Source organism: Oryctolagus cuniculus, chromosome 21 (genome assembly GCF_964237555.1).
Source record: "Oryctolagus cuniculus chromosome 21, mOryCun1.1, whole genome shotgun sequence".
Lineage (NCBI taxonomy): Eukaryota > Metazoa > Chordata > Mammalia > Lagomorpha > Leporidae > Oryctolagus > Oryctolagus cuniculus.
This window is the reverse complement of record NC_091452.1, coordinates 9,229,807-9,249,859: the sequence shown is the minus strand read 5'-3', so window position 1 is coordinate 9,249,859 and position 20,053 is coordinate 9,229,807. Positions and strand designations below refer to the sequence as shown.

The 20,053-nt window shown below is 44.4% G+C and overlaps 2 protein-coding genes across 2 annotated transcripts in view; one reads left to right on the top strand and one right to left on the bottom strand.

Moving 5' to 3' along the window:
- Positions 1–20,053, top strand: part of TMEM116 (transmembrane protein 116) — a 153,006-nt gene that overhangs the window by 82,513 nt on the left and 50,440 nt on the right. The window lies entirely within an intron of this gene.
- LOC100354065 (disintegrin and metalloproteinase domain-containing protein 1b) lies at positions 3,667–6,513 on the bottom strand. Its single transcript, XM_051826844.2, has one exon. The coding sequence runs from the start codon at positions 6,375–6,377 to the stop codon at positions 3,891–3,893; it is 2,487 nt and encodes an 828-aa protein (XP_051682804.2). The 5' UTR covers positions 6,378–6,513; the 3' UTR covers positions 3,667–3,890.

Below are 20,053 nucleotides of genomic sequence, written 5' to 3'. Positions count from 1 at the left end.
TCTGTTTAGAGGAAATGGGAGTTAATATAAATTTCTAAGTCTGTATTATGGCGAATGTAAGCCATTTCTACATTCACATTCTCAAATCTGACTGTGTTTAAACTATAAAGGAACATGCCTTTTTTTAAAAAATAGTATCTAAGTTAGTTTGATATTTTTTTCTAATATTCTCCAAGATGTAGGTACAGGATCCTTCCTTCACCATGAAAAGATTTTTATGTTTTGTTGTTTTTATAATGAGCAAACTTTTCTTCCCTCCTCTATGGTTTATAATATAAACTCCATCCTTTTAAGTCATCCAAGTATTGACGACTTCTTCTTCTTCTTCTTCTTCTTCTTCTTCTTCTTCTTCTTCTTCTTCTTCTTCTTCCTCTTCTTCCTCTTCTTCCTCTTCTTCTTCCTCTTCTTCTTCCTCTTCTTCTTCCTCTTCTTCTTCCTCTTCTTCTTCTTCTTTTTTTTTTGAAAGGCAGTCATAGAGAGGGAGAGATACGCACTGGCTCACTTCCCAAATGGCCACAACAGCCTGAACTGGGCCAATCTGAAGCCAGGACCTTTCTCCAGGTCTCCCATGTGGATGCAGGACCATTCTCTACTACCCTGCAGGCCCATCAGCAGGGATCTGGATGGGAAGTGGAGCAGCCGGGCCTTGAACCGGGCTGATGTGGGATCCCTGTGCCACATGCTGCGGCTTTACCCTCTCGCCACAGCTCTGGCCTCCAGGTATTGGCTTCTTGGAACACAACTCTCCTAGCCTCCCTAAAAAGATTATAGTTTTTCAATAAATCAAAAATACTTAGATCTCTAGGGGCTGGCACTGTGGTGCAGTAGGTTAAGCTTCCACCGGTGGTGCTGGCATCTGATATGGATGCTGAATTAAGCCCAGGCAGCTCTACTTCCAACCCAGCTCCCTGCTAATAACCTGGGAAAGTAGTAGAAGATGGCAAGTGCTTGGGCCCCTGCATCCACATGGGACACCTGGAAGAAGCTCCTGGCTCCTGGCTCCCCACTGCCCTAGCTCCGGCCATTGCGGCCATTTGTGGAGTGAACCAGTGGATGGAAGACCTCTCTCTGTCTTTTCATCTCTCTTTCTGTAACTCTACCTCTCAAATAAATAAATCTTTTTAAAAAAGCTTTGATCTTAAGATAATCTTCTGTGCATAGAATTCTAGGAACCTATTTCAGAACCCAAAATCAAAAATTTGACTTTATTGTTGATCAATTATTTTTTCTTTAATTTTTACTTTTATTTTGAAATTTTAGTTCATTTATTGAGATTTGGACAACAGACCTCCAATCTGCTGATTTAGTATCCAAGTGCTTGCAATGGTTTGCCAGAATAAAGCCAACAGCTGAGAACTCAGTCTAGATCTCCCTTCTAGGTGGCAGGGACCAAACTACTTGAGCTGACCTAGAATCTACGTTAGCAGGGATCTGGAGTTAGAAGCCAGAACTAAGTATCATTGGAATGCAGGCATCTTAACCAGTAGATCAAAGGCCCACCTTTTATTTTCCTTTTGACTTATACATAATTATACATATTTATGGAGTACAATGTTATGTTTCAATACATCTATACAGTACTCAATGATTAAATCAGGGTAATTGCATAACTGTCACCTTAAAACATTTATCATTTCTTTGTGTAGGGAACATTCAAAATCCTTCATACCAGCTGTTTTGATACATTTAATTGTTGTCAACCATAGTTATCATACTATGTTACAAAATATTAAAAGTACCCTAATAGGGGCCAGTGTTACAGCACAGTGGGTTAAGTTGCCAGCATCCCTTATTAGAATGCTGGTTCAAATCCATTGTCTAGCATCCTATCCAGCTCTGTGTTAATGCATTTGGAAAACCGATGAAGAACGGCCCAAGTGTTTGGACCCTTGCTACCCCAATGGGAGATCCAGCCCTTGCTGTTTTGGTCATTTGGGGAATAAACCAGCAGATAGAAGATCCCCCTCTGTGTTACCCTGGCTTTCAAATAAATGAGTTGTTTTTAAAAATAGATAAAAGTAACCTCATATAGTCATACATTTTCATACTTAAATGTGCAGTTCAAGGCCAATATTGTGGCCCAGCATCCCAAATTGGATCTATTTACCGACTCCTGCCCACATTAAACAGATCCTTCTCTGCCATAGTCTTAACTAACAGGATTTTACCTTCTTTGGCTGGAGTTTAAGGTTTTATAAACATTTTTAAACTTACTTCAGCTTATAATATTGGCAATATTGCATCAATGAATGGTTTCAGTTGTAGAATGGCTACATACTGGAAGGATACATCCTGCCCAAGGCACAAACGTTATGCCATATATGAAGATTGGCTCTGGTTAAATCACTCAACTTGGTCTACATATACTGAGCACCTACAGTGAGCTGCGCCCTGTAAACTAAGTAAGATGCCAGCTCACCCCTCCATGCTGTCAGGATCAGCAGGGGAGAGGACACCAATCCATGCTGACGACACAAAACAGTGGCTTCAGGAGAGATGAGTGCATCCATTTGTAAGGTTTTTGTTACATTAGAGTGACTGAGAAAGAAGCCAGGCTCTGGGTAATCAAGGATGTATCAGCTGTCTTCCCCATCACTTTTTCTTTATTGAAGTAGAAAGCTCATGAGGTCATGGAGAATGCTGATGTAGTCATCCCTGGGGAGGGTTGCAGGTTCCAGCCCTTTGCAGCTAGTTCAAGGATCTCTGTTTCCTCATGGACAGGGAAGAGGTTCCCCTGGGAAATTGGCTTAATTAAATTAAGATAATAAATGTAAATCTTTTTAATGTAGTGGCTGACACAAAGTAAATAAAGTTAATTTTATATTTGCATTATGCTGTCTTCCCAAAGTAATTACTACCTCCCAAGCACTGTTACTGCTACTAGAGATTCCTTCTGATTATCAGCCAAGTTACTAATTTAAATGTTTATAATAGAAAGATTTTAATTTCATATATACTCAGAAGGGTTGTAAGATCCATTGTACTGTTTTAAAATTAGTACGGTTTCCAAACTGTAAGTGTTTGTTCATTGGCCATGAGATGTGTAGGGATATGAAATTCACCCCAAGAAAACTAGGAAAACAGAAAGGCTATGAAAGCTATACACAAAAGAAAAAAATGGTTTAGATAAAAAGATAGTATGGTTGAGGGAAACACCTAGAAATACTAGGAATAATAATTGAGTATGCATATGTCATGTTAAACATCTGCAAAACTCATAAAAATAGGTGACTTCAATGTTGGCCTGTTAACACAGGGACAATCAGAGTCTTCTGTGTAAGAGCCAGACCTTCCCATAGACCCACAGAACAATGTATACTCAGGAACTGTATCAATGGAACCAGAAGAAATATCTAACAGGAATATAGTTTTATTTATTTTTGGACTTGCAAACTCCTTATTTGTTGAGTACACTTGTATAGAGCAAGTTAGAACAGTCACAAACAATTGTCCTCATCTAATGGGTAGTTGTTACTGAAATGAAAATCACAATAATGGTAGTAAATTCAGGTACATCTACTACTGTATGTTAAATAACATCCTGAAGATATCATGTCCTGGAAAGAGTTTCTAGTGACTTGAGAGACTGGATCAAAGCAACAAGGATGTTGATGTCCACTTACATATATGAAGACTTCAAATTAAATGTGAAAAAAAAAAACAAAATATACTGAAATATTTAATATATTAAATAAACATTTCTTAAAATTAATAATAAAAGTGGAGGAATCTCTCCTTCTACATTAGTATATTTTTATAGATTGTGGAGGCCTAGTCAGAGCCACTAGAGCCTTAAGTTCTTTCTTCGCCTTTGTTTCATTGAGCCTCTTATTCCCACATAGGACTTGAAAAGTTTGATGTATTTGGCGTCGTTCTCTCACTACTTATGCCTATCCTTCATCCTCTTCCTCCTCCTCCTCCTCCTCCTCTTCCTCCTCCTCCTCCTCCTCCTCCTCCTCCTCTTCCTCTTCTTCAGGTGCTCCCTCTTCTGGTGCTTCTCCTTCAGGTGGAGCTGCTGCTGGTGGGGGTGGAGCTTTTTCAGGCTTGGCTTCACCTTCATCTTTTTTACCAGAAATTTGACTTTTGAAAAGGCAGAGGAAGCAAATAATTATAGCTATTATTATCAGTGCTATAAGTATAATTATTATTAATATTGTCAAGTTTACAGTTTCTTCCTGTTTGGTAGTAGCATTCTGACCACCCCCGTCACTTGGGGGATGAGCAGGTGCTGAACCAGGGGGGCCACTGTCTATACTACCCCCATCTCCTATAACATTGCAGTTGGGGGGTCCATAGCCCTTGTTACAATGACAGTGCCCTAAGTCATTACAAACCCCATTGCCATGACACGTAGTATCATCCTTGCATTCCAAGTGGCCCAAGGAAACATCAGTGCATTCAGAAGACTTGCAGTTTTTAGATGGGGCACAGTAAGTGTCAGCCTTCACATCTCCAATGTCAGCAATATCAGAACCACTGTACGCATCCATACTCCAACACCAGTCATCTCCAAAAGGGGCTTGGATCACTGTGTGGTGTTCTCTAATTACTGGTATGCTTGTAAGACCTGAACATATAAGCTTCCCACAAAGTTTGTTATCCGATGTACATTTTGTATATGGTCCTTGAGGACTGCTGGCATGACCACAGTTTCCAAACCTGTCCCCTTTGCTGTTTATTGCCATGTAACAGTCTTCTGGGGCAGACTTTGCAGGGAACCCAAAACTTGATATACACTGTGAATTAGGGTCCATGCACTCACCACTAACACACCCATATGATTCATGACACACGGTGCCATCCTGCTTGTGTCTGTTTTGAGGGCATACTGGAGATGTACCATCACAATATTCTGGGAGGTCACATGATCCCACAGGACGTCGACAAAGGTGTCCAAGGGACGCAGGTTTGCAATCAACACAGCAGGGTCCAGTGTCACACGCAGCTGCGGCCTTCAGTTTACATTCTGAGTCACAGCATTTGCTATGAGCACAGGCAGAACCACAGTCACACTGCTCTCCTGAGTCCACCACACCGTTTCCACAGTTTCCATCCCTGCGCGTGCGGCTTCTGTGCCGTGGCTTGTTAAATAGGCAGGCTCCTCGGTGTTCACGAAGGAAGCGATAGAAGTCGTCAGAACTGCAGTTACTGAAGCTACTTTCTTTAGTGATATTCTCACCCATGAGACAGAAGGGCTGATTTTTACAAGTGCAGGCCGAGTGGTCATGCTGAATACCCAGGTTGTGCCCCAGCTCATGGGCCATGAGCGCTGCAAACAGGAGGATGTCTTCGTGATGGAAGGACTCCACAGCTGCCGCAAAACCGCTTGAGCAGGCGCCGTTGAGAAATGCCTGGCCCGTGTTCTCTCCAGGATGACGGCCGACAATCATGTGAGCAACATCATGCCTCACACGGTGGACGAGCTGCTCTTGTCTCCAGCTGTTGAAGTTCCTGAGTGTCACTTGTAAGTCCGCTGCAACCTCTGTCAGGTCCCCCTCAGTCCAGATCTCCATTCCAGCCAGTACCACCTCTGTGTTTATGCCCCTCGTGAAGCTGTTGGCCAGAGCAATGATGTCCATGACCCTCTGAACCGTCTCACTGACGTTACGGCCCCACATCTGGAACCGCTGGTTGTCGACCACAACAAACATCTCCACATACTTGGTGTGTGACCACAAGTAGGACAGCGCCTGTGGGTTGTGAAGCTTCCTGCTTCCCTGTTGCCGGCTGGTGGACATCCCTTGACCGCCTTTGGAAGTGACACTACAGGAGACGTGAGCTCCGTGTGCCATCGTGTACAACACATGTTCAAACCGTTTGGAAGAGAGAATGGGCTCAATGCTATAGGATGTTTCCCCCTTAACCAGGACGCCCCTGAGGCCCGAGCAGGTGTTGACAGAAACAAAGGAACCTGGCACCCCGTCTATGTAGCCTTCATAGTAGCAGTTGCGTGAGATGAAAAGCATTTCTTGCCCTAGCACCCTGTTGTGATAGCTGTAGACTGGGAAATCATCCACAAAATAGTCTCTCTTCACATGTAGGTGAACCAGCTGCTTCTGGCCTTGCATGAATAGTATGTAGGATGCCTTTTCTCCAGGTTTTTCACTTCCCTCAACTGTCAGACTCTCAGGGATGACCATTTCGTAAGAAGAATAATGTACCAATTCCATGTATATGCTTGGGAGAAAAATCATCCCCCAGAGCAACATGGTCCCCAGTCTGACACGTGAAAGACCTGGCACTAGTCCCAGCCTCAGACCATTCATCTGGGGAACCCAAGATTGAGGCGCTCTTGTAGCCCCATTCAAAACCATGTGGGGTTGCCAGAAGGAATACAGGGAGGAGGAGGATACTCTGGCTGAGGCTGTCGCCAGCATGACCCTAGTAAATCTGTTGGTGATGCAGGACCTCTGTCCAGCAGCAACAGCTCTGCATGGCAGACAGGATCAGAGACAGGTATTAGTGTCAGGTCAGTGCTGGCTGTAGAAACAGGGGTTACTGACTGCTTCTTAGACTCACAGCCTTCTTTTTCGATTTGGTTATACTTAATCTTTCTGATCTCTCTGTCGTCCCTCAGGTCATTCGTAGTTGGTGGTATCCTCCCGCACCATCAGCTTCAGTTTCCTTGGTTACAGTCCGTTTGACATCATGCAGGGATGTATTATGAAGGACTGCAAACTCTATCCATAGGACGATACCTTGAGAGAGGAAACGAAATCTCCAAACCTTCCTCAACAGGGCCACACGGAACACTCCTCCCCTCCCCTCCTGTTGTCCGTTACTCAGCTAACACTGAACGTTCCAGACCTGGGGCTTAAAGACCTCTTTGGTGGGCATACCTCATTGCCCATTTCCTCTCTTCCAAAACTCTCCTCCTGTAACACATGAGCTTATTAATCCAGATTGATCTTTTCTGCTCAGTGAGGCATCATAGATGTGTATGCATCTCGAAGACCAGTCTCTTAGATCTGGCAAGTGAGGTGGCTGCCCTGTGCCCCTACACAGACACCGAAGTTGGTTACACATCAGGGAGGGACAAGTTCTGCTATTTTTTAACTCATCAAAATTCGCTTACTCAAATTCTGTTAATAACACTGCCCAATAGTATATGTTAGAGATGCTAACTCAGTAGTCCTATTATGTGTGATTGTCATGGGCATATTGATTAGGAGCACACCCTACTAATGATGGCCTTGACATATCAGTATCCTAAGATCATACTTGTTGAAGGCTTTGTATTCTCTGTTGGAATATTCTCCATGTTTTCAGCGGCCACTTCTAATTACTCATCTTGATTTCCCTGTGGGAGTCATAGTGGAGAACTTGTTTTAGAGTAGATGAACAAGAATTATTTTTTGAGTGAATAAGTGACTCACAGGTATGAAAGTCATCTGTAGTATGTTTTTTCTTCGGATTTGCTTTGTGCGTGCTCTAATGGCTAAAAATGCCTTCAGAAAACCCCACGTGCTCATTAATACTGGCTATTGGTCATTAATAAACTCCAAATTTACATCCTACTACGTTTTGTTGGTCAATTAGCTGGCCTGTGATGTTTTTGCCTCACTTGTCACTGAAAACAGTTGGAACAATCAAAAGAGCATTTCTGGCTGGTGCCGCGGCTCAATAGGCTAATCCTCTGCCTGCGGCACCGGCACACCGGGTTCTAGACATGGTCGGGGCACCGGATTCTGTGCCGGTTGCTCCTGTTCCTGTCCAGCTCTCTGCTGTGGCCCTGGAGTGCAGTGGGGATGGCCCAAGTCCTTGGACCCTGCACCTGCATGGGAGACCAGAAGCACCTGGCTCCTGGCTTCGGATCAGCGTGGTGCGCAGGCCGCAGCACCGGCCGCAGCGGCCATTGGGGGGTGAACCAACGGCAAAGGAAGACCTTTCTCTCTGTCTCTCTCTCTCACTGTCCACTCTGCCTGTCAAAAATAAAATAAAATAAAATAAAAAATAAAAAAAAATAAAATGATGCTTCAGTGTATATTCCCAAAAGAGTATGTTAATTTCCACTGCTGCACTTTCACAGGAATGCCTGGTCTTGAGTCTTTTAAATTTTCCCAAGCTTTGATATATGTGGATATCCTTTTGGGGCTGTGCTTTGTATTACCCTGAATACTAATGAATATGAATACCTTCAGAAATATTTATGGACCCATTTTTCTATACTGATGCTGCTAGAATAAGGCTTTCATGCCCCATCTGTACAGCAAAACTACTCTACCATAGGATACCAATGAAGACCTTCCTCTGTCAGATCACACGATCAACCCTCAGTCTCCTCTTTATGAGCTTATCAACTTTTTTTTAAGATTTATTTATTTATTTGAAAGTCAGAGTTACACAGAGAGAGGAGAGGCAGAGAGAGAGAGGTCTTCTGTCTGATTTTTTACTCCCCAGATGGCCACAATGGCCAGAGCTGCCCTGATCTGAAGCCAAGAGCCAGGAGCTTCTTCTGGGTCTCCCACATGTGTACAGGGGCCCAAGGACTTGGGCCACTTTCTACTGCTTTCCCAGGCCATAGCCGAGTGATGGATTGGAAGTGGAGCAGCCAGGTCTAGAGCCAGCGCCCAAAGGGATGCTGGCACTTCAGGCCAGGGCATTAACCCACTGTACCACAGCACTGGCCCCAGGTTGCAGGATTTGATTACTTATATCATTTTGTGGCAACAGTTTTATGTTCTTATAAAGAACATAAATTGTCTATGACTTTCTATAAATTATGGCATACTACTTACCTCAAATTTGGGACCTATCTCCACTTTTAAAACCCTAAGAACATTGGGCCAGCATTTTGGCAAAGTGAATAAAGCCATCACCTGCAATGCCAGTATCCCATATGGCACTGGTCTGAGTCCTGGCTACTCTACTTCTGATCCAACTCCCTGCTAATGACCTGGGAAAAGCAGCAGAATATGGCCCAAGTGCTTGGACCCCTGCCACCCACATGGGAGACCCAGATGATACTCCTGGCTCCTGGCTTCAGCCTTGCTCAGTGGTGGCCATTGCAGCCATTGCAGTGAACCATTGGGTAGACGACCTCTCTCTCTCTCCTTCTCTCTGTAACTCTGATTTTCAAATAAAATAAATCTTAAAAAAACAGGAACATTTGCTGACACCTTTCTTTGAGCATACTTATCTGCGTTTCTCTGTTTGCTTCATTTTTATTTGAAAGACATAGAGATAGACAGAGGCAGGCAGACAGAGCTCTTCCATCTGCTTATTCACTAATCCAAATGTCCACAATAGCTGGGGCCAGGCCAGGCTGAAGTTGGGAGCCAGAAACTCAATAGCTAGGTCTCCCATGTTGGTGGCATCATCACTGACATCCAGGGTGTGCATCAGCAGGAAGCTGGAATCAGGAACAGAGCCAAGACTCAAATGCAGGGACTCCGAAATACAGATGTTGGTACCCCAGGTTCCATCTTACTGCTGTGCCAGATGCTCACCCCTGTGAGCATATCTGCCCATTATGATCTAATTTATCCATGGAAATAAAGGATAGCTTTGGGTGGATAAAGGGTTGGTGGTGGACATGAGAGAAAGCTTTGCCTTCTGTTCCTTTGCCCCAGCACTATGCCTTTTATACTTCTGTTGTTTGTGAAATTTTCTCCACTAATGTCTAGTTCATGAAAATCGACTACTAGAATAAATGTGGTAGTTTCAGAGTTTACTCTTTTTGTCCCCTTAGAAGGTTTTCTTTCTCTAATGCATGACTTACCTCCAGAATTTGATATTTTTTTAACAACATGCCTGAGAGTGGAGAGCATATATACTTCCTGTTGCATAAAAAACAACCACTTGGTGGTGTGTTTTAGATTCACTCTTCTGTGGATTCTACCTCACTTTCGCCCTTGAGTATCCTCAAAGAGAACCTACGTCTCATCTGGGTAAATTGAGGAAAGTATTTTGGAGTAGTTCCAAGGGCATAACCAGGACTATGCAGATTAAAATAAAAAGAAGTAAGGGAGAGTGAGATCATTCCACAGAAACAAGACCACAAACAAAAGCCCAGAATCTGCCGTGGATGTGTTATATAGTGAGGACAGACATGCTGATAGTGTGATCAGAGACCGCTGATCAGAGGTTCTTGTCTTCACACAGAATTTAGACGTGAGATAGTGGCAGAACTCATGCTAGCCAGGTTTAATGAAAAAGAGTACACCTGACAGCTCAGGTTGGCATCTTGGGAAATAACTGAAATCCCAGTCCATTTTCTAATGGGAGTTTTTATGGATATGGGTATGGGCTTCCATTTCTCATTCCCCCATACCCTTTCTGGGATATTCCTCCTAGAATGTCATAATAGACCTGTGAGCCCCTGGGTGTAAGGCAGGGGAGGTTCCCCTAAGCTTCTTCCTTTAAGTGCTAGTCTGCTCCTAAGGCTTACTTCTACATTTATTCACTCTATTTTCTTCCCCCAAAATTCTCATTTTATTTGCCTCTGTTACACACATAGGCTAATGTCTGTCTAGCTACCCAATAATGGAAGAAATACTTACTTTCAGAAACTGTGGTAGGTAACAATTGGAAATGGACATTAGGTTCCAGTCACCACAGGCCTTCGATACTGAAGGAGCTCAGGACTAAAAGCAGGCCAGGCTGACATCATCCCACAGCTCCTTACCAGAAAGCATAAACCACAACAAAACAGGATGGAAGCCCCTTGTCACAAATACTTGTCTACGATGCCCAGATCTACGCTTACATAAAAACAAGTTAGAAAGAGCTCCATTAAGACTGCCTCCGCCTCCATAGTAACCAATGTATAGCCACTGCCTCTGTTCACCTTTGTCCCTTGGGGGTGACATGTTAAGGACATACAAATACCCCTAGAGTGTGAGAGCAGCTGGACACAAATTGATGCCCGAATGGGATGCCAGCATTGCAGCTTTACTGGTTATGCCACAACGCCAGCCCAATAAATAAATCCTTAACAAAAATAAGTGTTAGTCCTAATTTTAAATTTTTTTCAAGCTGGATATTCAGTGGTATACAGAAAAATAAATTTGAAAACCTATTTTGAGCTCCTTGGAAAAGGAGGAGTTGACAGACAGTTTCTGCATGATTTATTTCACAGGTGCTTTGTGATTTCACAGCAGTAGTAAAAGCAGCAACATGCTAGATTCCCTGTACCTAAAATGCACATCAGAACGATGAACCATGTCACTGCTGCTGCACTTTGATCCAGCTCCCTGCTAATGGCCTAGGAAAAGCAGCAGCAGATGGCCTGAGTGTTTGTCCCCTGCTACCCATGTGGGAAGACTAGGAAGAAGCTCCTGGCTCTTGGCTTTAGCCTTGCCCAGCCCCAGCAGTTGTGGCCAGCTGGGGAATGAACCAACAGATGGAAGATCTCTCCTCTCTTCCCTCTCCTCCTCTCACCTCCTCTCCTCCCCTCTTCGTTTCATCCCTTCCCTTCTCTTCCCCTCCTCTCCCCCCTCCCCTCTCCTCCCCTCCCCTCCCCTCCTCTCCTCCCCCTCCCCCATTTCTCCCCCCACCCCATCCTTACCTCCCTCTCTCTGTATCTTCGACTTTCAAATAAATAAGTAAATCTTAAGAAAAAGAAGAAAGACGAACAGTTTTCACATCAAGGGCTTTCAATCTCAAATGAATAGAGCCATTGATTGAGGTTCAGTGTGGGGATCAGACATAGTAATAAACTGGATGGGCATATCTTTTTTTTTTTTTTTTTTTTTTTTACAGGCGGAGTGGACAGTGAGAGAGAGAGACAGAGAGAAAGGTCTTCCTTTGCCGTTGGTTCACCCTCCAATGGCCGCCGTGGCTGGCGCACTGCGGCCAGTGTACCGCACTGATCTGAAGCCAGGAGCCAGGTGCTTCTCCTGGTCTCCCATGGGGTGCAGGGCCCAAGCACCTGGGCCATCCTCCACTGCACTCCCTGGCCACAGCAGAGAGCTGGCCTGGAAGAGGGGCAACCAGGACAGAATCTGGCACCCCAATGGGCATATCTTAAAGAGCTAGGAAAATGTTCCCTGAGCCATTAGAATTGTATACTAAACATCCTGTTTTAATGAGAGCACAGATTTCCTCTTTAGGTGGGTGTGAAGAAATATCATAAGTCATTTGGCATTGGAGGATTACCTTCATCAGTAGGAAAACATAAGAACAATCCTCTTTCTTTCTACACAGCCCAGTAGGCATATAATAACCAGAAAAAAAGCATACTTAGAGTAAGTATAAATCTTACTTTCTTACCTCTTCCAAGGCATAAGGCATGGGTGAGGGCCACGAGTTAACCTTTTGGGAAGAGGTACCTGGTGGCAATGCTTTTGCTTCCAAAGTTTCCTGAAGGTTACTACTGCACGTTTAGTCCATTAATTTCCCTAATATTTTCAATTGTTTCCATCTATAAAGAATAACAGATCTGGAGTTACTAAGGAAACATCAGTCAGATGCAGCCTGCTAGAATATGCTGTTCAAAGTGTTAGGTAGGATGTTAGAAATGAGCGTGTGTGTGTGTCCGAGACCTAAGGGAAAACAAGGCCTCAGAAGCACACCTTCGAAGCAACCAGACTGTTCCACAGAGAAAGATCCCCAGGAAAGTCCTCTCTGCTCAGCACCAAATTGGTTACGCAGCCTGATAACACTGGGCAATAAAGCCTTCACAGCCTCCCCCTAATCTAGGGAAGGCTCTGCTCTGCACCAGGAAGGCTATCCAGTCTGATAAAACTGAGCAGTAAAACCTTGAAAGGACTTTTACCTGATTTATATTCAGCATCCTCTTTGTCCAGGAGAATAGGGAAGAGGGGAAGGAGAAACAGCAGGAAGAACTGAATGCTTAAACCTCCTTAAAAACCACAGTCTAAATGTAAACTACGCACCCCCATTCAGATCCTGTCTGGAGAGGTCCCCCTCTGTTCTAACAGATGCCCCAGCCCATTAAACCTTGCTGCCTTGCTTACCACCCTCTGTGTCACATCTGAATTCTTCATTGTGAAGACAAGCACTTATTCTGCTCATCTCCACTAACAAATGCGCTTATGCATAGGTCCCTCAGAAGGGTCTGGAAGCAAGGTGGCTGAATTTAAAGACAATATAATTTTTAGAGTCATGTTTAGGTTGTCAGGTGATATGGCCAGGTGTTTCCAAACAGCCATAAGGGAACTGGTAACTGCCCTGTTGTTCCATAAATGAAAACACAGTGAAATGGGCTGCCCACGAGTGAACTGCTCCACCTCCTGCAGTACATCACAAATGGCTGTTAACCTCAGAGACGTAAGTCAGCCTTGGGTGACAGTTTCCACATTTTTGAAATGTATGCTATTGGGTATTTCATTTTTTAGATTTTGAATCAGTTCTCTCAGTCCTGATCCTTACTTCCTGGTTACCAAGAAGTCAGAGAGCTATGTCAAGCTTGACAACCTCAGTATGGGTGCTATATATAATAGATTCTAGCATAAGATGTGAGAATTCCAAGCATCACATCTAATTGGCTTATCTTTAATCTTTTTTAAAAAAAGATTTATTTTATTTATTTGAAAGAGTTAAGTAGAGGGGCCGACACTGTGGCGCAGCAGGTTAAAGCCCCGGTCTGCAGCGCCATCATCCCATAGAGGCGCTGGTTCAAATCCTGGCTGCTCCACTTCCAATCCAGCTCTCAGCTATGGCCTGGGAAAGCAGTAGAAGATGGCTCAAGTCCTTGGGCCTCTGCTCCCATGTGGGAGACCCAGAAGAAGCTCCTAGCTCCTGGCTTTGGATCAGCTCAGCTATGACCATTGCAGTCATTTGGGGAGTGAACCAGTGAATGGAAAACCTCTCTCCCTTTCTCTCTGGCTCTGCCTCTCTCTGTAACTCTTTTTTTTTTTTTTTTTTTTTTTTTTATTTTGACAGGCAGAGTGGACAGTGAGAGAGAGAGACAGAGAGAAAGGTCTTCCTTTGCCGTTGGTTCACCCTCCAATGGCCGCCGTGGCCGGCGCGCTGCGGCCAGCGCAGCGCGCTGATCCGATGGCAGGAGCCAGGAGCCAGGTGCTTTTCCTGGTCTCCCATGGGGTACAGGGCCCGAGCACCTGGGCCATCCTCCACTGCACTCCCTGGCCACAGCAGAGGGCTGGCCTGGAAGAGGGGCAACCGGGACAGAATCCGGCGCCCCGACCGGGACTAGAACCCGGTGTGCCGGCGCCGCTAGGCGGAGGATTAGCCTAGTGAGCCGCGGCGCCGGCTCTGTAACTCTTTCAAATAAATAAAGCAAATCTTTAAAAAAAGAGAGTTGAGAGAGAGAGAGAGTTCTTCCATCTGCTGGTTCACTCCCCAAATGACCACAATGGCTGGAGCTGACTGACCAGAAACCAGAAACCAGAAGTGTCTTCCAGGTCTCCCATGTGGTGCAGGGGCCCAAGGACCTGGACCATCTTCCACTGCTTTCCCAGGTGCATTAGCAGAGAGCTGGATCAGAAGTAGAGCAGCTGGGACTCAAACTGGTGCCCATATTGGATGCTGGCACTGCAGACCAGAGCTTTAACCTGCTGTGCCGCAGCAGTGGCTCCAGTTAGCATATCTTTAAAATGATGGCCTTCTGTAGAGGCTGTAACTGTGGCAATCTATTATGATAGATACTATCAGGTAATTAAGAACCCTTTCTTTATAACCTCTCAGCCTTATGTTGTAGTTTAGGGTTAACCCCAGTAACTCCATCTTAACTCCATGGCTCCTCCACAAACCTCTTGTCATCTTTTTCTTGAAAACATTATTGATCAGTCATTTTGTAGCCAGACTCATTTGTTCCACATTGCCAGGATGAACTTGGTACTGGTTGTTGGTGTGCCCTAGTGGAGCATACAAATTGGATGGAGTTTAGCTTGCATGAGGCTTTTTGGAGGTTTCATGGTAGCTCCATGTGGAGTTTAACTTCCCCGTGGCCATCGTAGCATCCCTTCCTTCCTCATCGGCGATGAGGCACAGGTGCATCATGGGAAAGTGGGCATACCAGATTGACAAGTAAGGGGATCAAATTACAATGCAGGACTGGCAGAGATTGCAGCACTTCTGTACCTAACTCCCTGCTTAGTTTTCTTATGTAATTCCTTCATCTGAGATTGTCCCTTAATCTCTATGGGAGGTTGAGACTATTGCACGTTGAATTAAGGCATTGGCCCTATCTATCCAAGGAACAAAAATCTCTGGGTAGCTGATCTATTGTTTCCATATTAAAAGTGGGAAGATTTTCATCAGTTACTGCCAGTAGCCATGGTCCTTTCCGTGAACATCACTTCTCTGAAAAGTTGTCAGATTCTGAAAAAGACAGATTTGTCAGTTAAGATGACCATAATTAGAAAAAGACAGGTTGAAGGTAGACTCCCTCTTAGAAAATGGAAAGTATTTTGTATCATTTCTCAGATAACAGGGGCTGGCAGACTTTCCTTACTCAAATTTTAAAACTATTTAGCTTGGATATAAATCCTTTCAGTGTCTCTTTCTGTGAGCATAATGTTGTTAAAAATAAATGTGACATTCCATTAGTTAGTGCACATAGTCCACCTTCTTCTGACCAGTAGGTAATTGGGGGCTAAAGGATAGTCCACAGCTTTCCACTCGAGAATCCACAGACTTGAGTAACTGCTGCCAAAGTGTACACAGATTTTTTTTTAAGTTTTATTTTATTTATTTCGAAGGCAGAGATCTTCAGTCTGCTCATTGACTCCTCAGATGGCTGCAACGGTCAGGCCTGGATCAGGTTGAAGCCAGGAGACAGGAGCTTATCCAGGTCTCCTATGTGGGTGCAGGGGCTCAAGACCTTCGGCCATTTTCCTGCTGCTTTCCCATGCACATTAGCTGGGAGATGGTCAGAAGTGGAGCAGCTGGGACCGGAATCGGTGCCCGTATGGGATGCTGGTGTTGCCCGCAGCTGCTTAACCTGCTGTGCCACAATGCTGACCCCAATACATAGGATGTTTTTTTAAAGTGACTTCTTGAGATGTTGCAGGATTTTCTCCTATTACAGTGGAAGAATTTAGTAGGGAGTTTTCCTGCCGATAGTAGTTTCCTGAGAGAATCAGAAGAGGTAGGTAAAACATGTCTGCTAGAGTACAAAAACCTTAAAACAAAAGCAGAGATTTTAGTTTTTGCTTTTTGAAGAGGAATTTGTTGTCTCCACTTGGTTCACAAGAGTAGATAGACTTATCCCCTGTGTACACCTGTGAATGAATACTCTAGTGGTAGTGGTTTAATTCTTGACAGATGAATCTAGCTAGAAATTCCCTGTAATTTAACTGAAGGAGGAGTGCTGAGTAGCACCTGATGAGGTCCCTTCCATTTAGGCTGTAACTAGTCAGAAGGTAATCTTTCCTTCCAATTTTTTTTTAAATATTTACTTTATCTATTTGAAAGGCAGAGTTAGAGAGGGAGAGACAGAGAGAGAGGACTTCCATCTGCTGGTTCCCTCCCCCAAATGGCAACGTCTGGGACTGGGCCAGGCCAAAGCCAGAAGGCAGGAGCTTCTTCTGGGTCTCCCACATGGGTGGCAGGGGCCCAAGTGCTTGGACCATCTTTTGCTGCTTTCCTGGGCCATTAGTAGGGAGCTGTATCAGAAATGGAGCAGCAGGACTGAAACCAGTGCCCATATGAGATGCTGGGTTTGCCCCCCAGCACCGGCCCCACCTTGGAAGTTTTTAACAAAACTAGATCTGGAGAGATCAGCTGTTCATGACTTTTGGAATCTGGCACTGAGAGATTTTTGTCCCTGTATTCTGTCAGAGCCTTTTGTACCTGACCTAGATTGATAATATGGTTTATCTGATCCTGGGTATCTGAATCAAAGAGGATGTCATGGGTGAGAAATAGTCTCTCATAACATTTCAGAAGGGCTAAATTTTAAAGTAGTGTTAGGTCCTGCCATCCTAAGGAAGCCTGTTATTTAAGCCGTGATTTGAGTTCTCTTGCCAAAGCTTAGCCAGTGTCCCTTTAAGATGACGATTACCTGAAGATTGAGGTCTGCAAGAGGCGTGGAGATGTTAAGAGATCCCTAAAGCAGTGCTATCTGCCGAGTCACTTTAGACACAAAAGGGGCACAATGATCACTTTGGAGTGATTTTTGACTTTAGACACTTCTTGTGCCTTTTGTGTTGGGGTTGGAAAAGCCTTTACCATCCTATTAAAGTAGTGCTATAGACTAATAGGTATCTGTGACCATTTGCTAAGGGCATGTTAATGAAGTCTGTCTGCCAGTCTTCACCTGGGTGTGATCCTCTTCCTTGTACCAGAGGGGAGTAAGGGGATGAGAGTGTGCATTCTGGTGTGACCACTAGGGTTATTTTGTAAACAGAGTAGACAGGACTAAGTTACTTCTCTTATAATATTATCCATATATTATTATTTCCCTCCAGATATCAAAAACGATCTGTATTAGGGCTTCTCCTCCCAGATGGGTATTTTCCTAATATTTTCCATTGAGAGTCCACCAGGAATGTGATCTTATAATCTAAGTCCATTACCCAGTGATATCTTTGGTGCAGCCTTGTTGCTGAGTCTATTTTATCTCAGCCATGGTATAGTAGGGCTATCTGATTGCCTGTATAGGCTGTTGAGATCATTAGAACCGTTTTTAGAACCTCTTGAGTACCAGCTTTCTTTGCTGTCCTGTCAGTGAATCCCTTTGTTGATGTGGCTGCTTTCCTTGTGGTGTCCCCTGCAGTGGACAACAGTCTCTTTCAGATGTTCCAAAACTTCCTGGAAGAACACTAGAATCTCTTTCCCATGTTTAATAGTTCTTTGTAGTCAGTAGGCCTCTTTCTTCCAAAGTGCTGTATGTTCATGTAACACAAGGAAAACATATTTGGCAACTATGTAAATATTAACTCTGTCCTTTTCCTAATTGTAAGGCACCAGTTAATATGATAAGCAGAGGGGCCGGTGCTGTGGCGTAGCAGGTAAAGACCGCCACCTCAGTGCCGGCATCCCATATGGGCACTGGTTCGATTCCCAGCTGCTCCACTTCAGATCCAGCTCTCTTCCATGGCCTGGGAAAGCAGCAGAAGATAGCACAAGTGCTTGGGCCCCTGAAAGCATGTGGGGTACCCGGAAGAATCTCCTGGCTTCATATCAAACTAGCTCTGGCTGTTGTGGCCATTTGGGGAGTGAACCAGCAGTTAGAAGACCTTTCTCTCTCTCTGCCTCCTCCTCTCAGTAACTCTGCCTTTCAAATAAGTAAGTAAATCTTAAAAAAAAAAAAAAAAAAACAATACGCAGAACACTTTGAGCTGAGATGTTTGAATCAAGGCAACACCTGAACTTATTGTTCTGTGAGTGACTTCCACCATGGTAGATCCTGCCTTTCTAGCTCCATCTTCCATGAAACCACTGACATCTGTGAATCACTCAACATACAGAGCTTCCAGAGGTTGATCTCATAGATTAGTTCTGTTAGATCTGCTTCATGGTCTCTACACAAGAGTGAACAAGCTTTTCAGTACATTTAGGTGGCAGGAGAGTAGCTGGACTGGTGACTTGGCATATTTGGAAAGTTAGCTCAGGTAAATCTAAAAGAAGAGCCTGATATCTAGTAAGGTGTTCAACTGCCGTCCGTTGATGTCCTTTATTCTCTAAGGAGTCCTAGAACTCCTTGTACCTGGTTTGGAGCTTGAACTTCAAGATGCAGGCCTAAAGTCAGTTGCGTAGTTTCCACTAAAAGCTCTCTAGCAGTGACTGATCTTAAAGATGCAGACCAACCCTTCGCCATTGAATATAATTACTTAAAAATATAGGCCACTGGTCGTGAAAGTGGACCCCATTTCTGAGTAAGCACCCCAGAGCTATTACCTGTTTGTCTGCTACAGAATGACAGCAAGGTTTGCCATCAATTCCCATAATAATATAACTCTTTGAGGACAGAGGTCCTCCATGGAAATTCAGTACAGAATAATAATACATATTAGTTAGAAAATTAATGCTCTTATATGTATTGTCACTAATCACATGATGCTCCTGGCTTGAGATATTTGGATTGTGTGAGTATCTTAAGTCCCCAGGCCCCATATATCTTCAGACAAGGCCGTGAGGGAATTGGGAGGCCCTCTAAGCTGAGGACAGTCCCTCTTCCAGTGACTGTCTCTCTTACACTGGGGTTACAGACTAGGTGAGTCCTTCAGGTAGGGACATTCTTTGCATCATGTCCCTACTTCCCACACCTGAATTACTTTCCCTTGGCCTTCCAACCATAGCAGAATGCTTCCAGGGTTGACTCTGAGGTCTCCAGATGTTGGTTACAGCAACTGCCATCTTATGAGCCTGCTGTCTGGACCACTTCCCATGTTGGAATATTCCTTCCTCTGCAGCTCTGTCTCAAATACCTGAAATGTTATTTCTGTCATCTGGCTCATGGGAATCTGGGTTCCCATGGCCATTTCCTGAAACTGTACCCTTAGGAGTGAGTTCATAGGAATGGATGCCAAATTATCCACAGCTGAAATTCTCTTCAAAACCTGAGAAGACTAAAGTAGACGTGGCTCTGCAGGAGTCCAGTTACGTTCAAACACTTAGGTTGAACACTTACATTAAGTGAGATGAGTGTCCCAAGATCTCCTTTCTTTTTGGCAGATGGAGTTTCATATAGATCTATATCGCAGCCCTCTTTAGGGCTCCCTAGAGGTTGATCTAAACCTGGAGTCTCCTTCCAGAACTGAAATAAAAATGCTCCAACACTCTGATTATTTTCAGGGGCTTCTACCACCATGCCTAGGACTTTTGACCTCTAGGGGGCACTGCCATGCCTAAGGCTTCATCTGAGCCAAAGTAGGCTTTAAACCCACAGCTGGGATTGATAAATCCATGTCCTAGCATGTTGGTCCTAAGAAACCAGCATTTAAATTTCCTGAAGCTGTCTCCTTCAGTGAGAGATAAGGAGTTTGGTCATGAGAGATACCAAACCGCAGCTGGCTAGCAGTTGCCACACCCACAGACCATGCAGTGGGAGCCAGGTGAAGCTAAACCTGCTTCTCTAGTCCTGGAGGCTGCAGCCTTCCAGAGCAGTGGGCCTTGCAGTGGCGATCTATGGGCGTCAACACACGTATGGCCTGGTGCTTTTGGTGTGTCTGGGCTGTGAGCT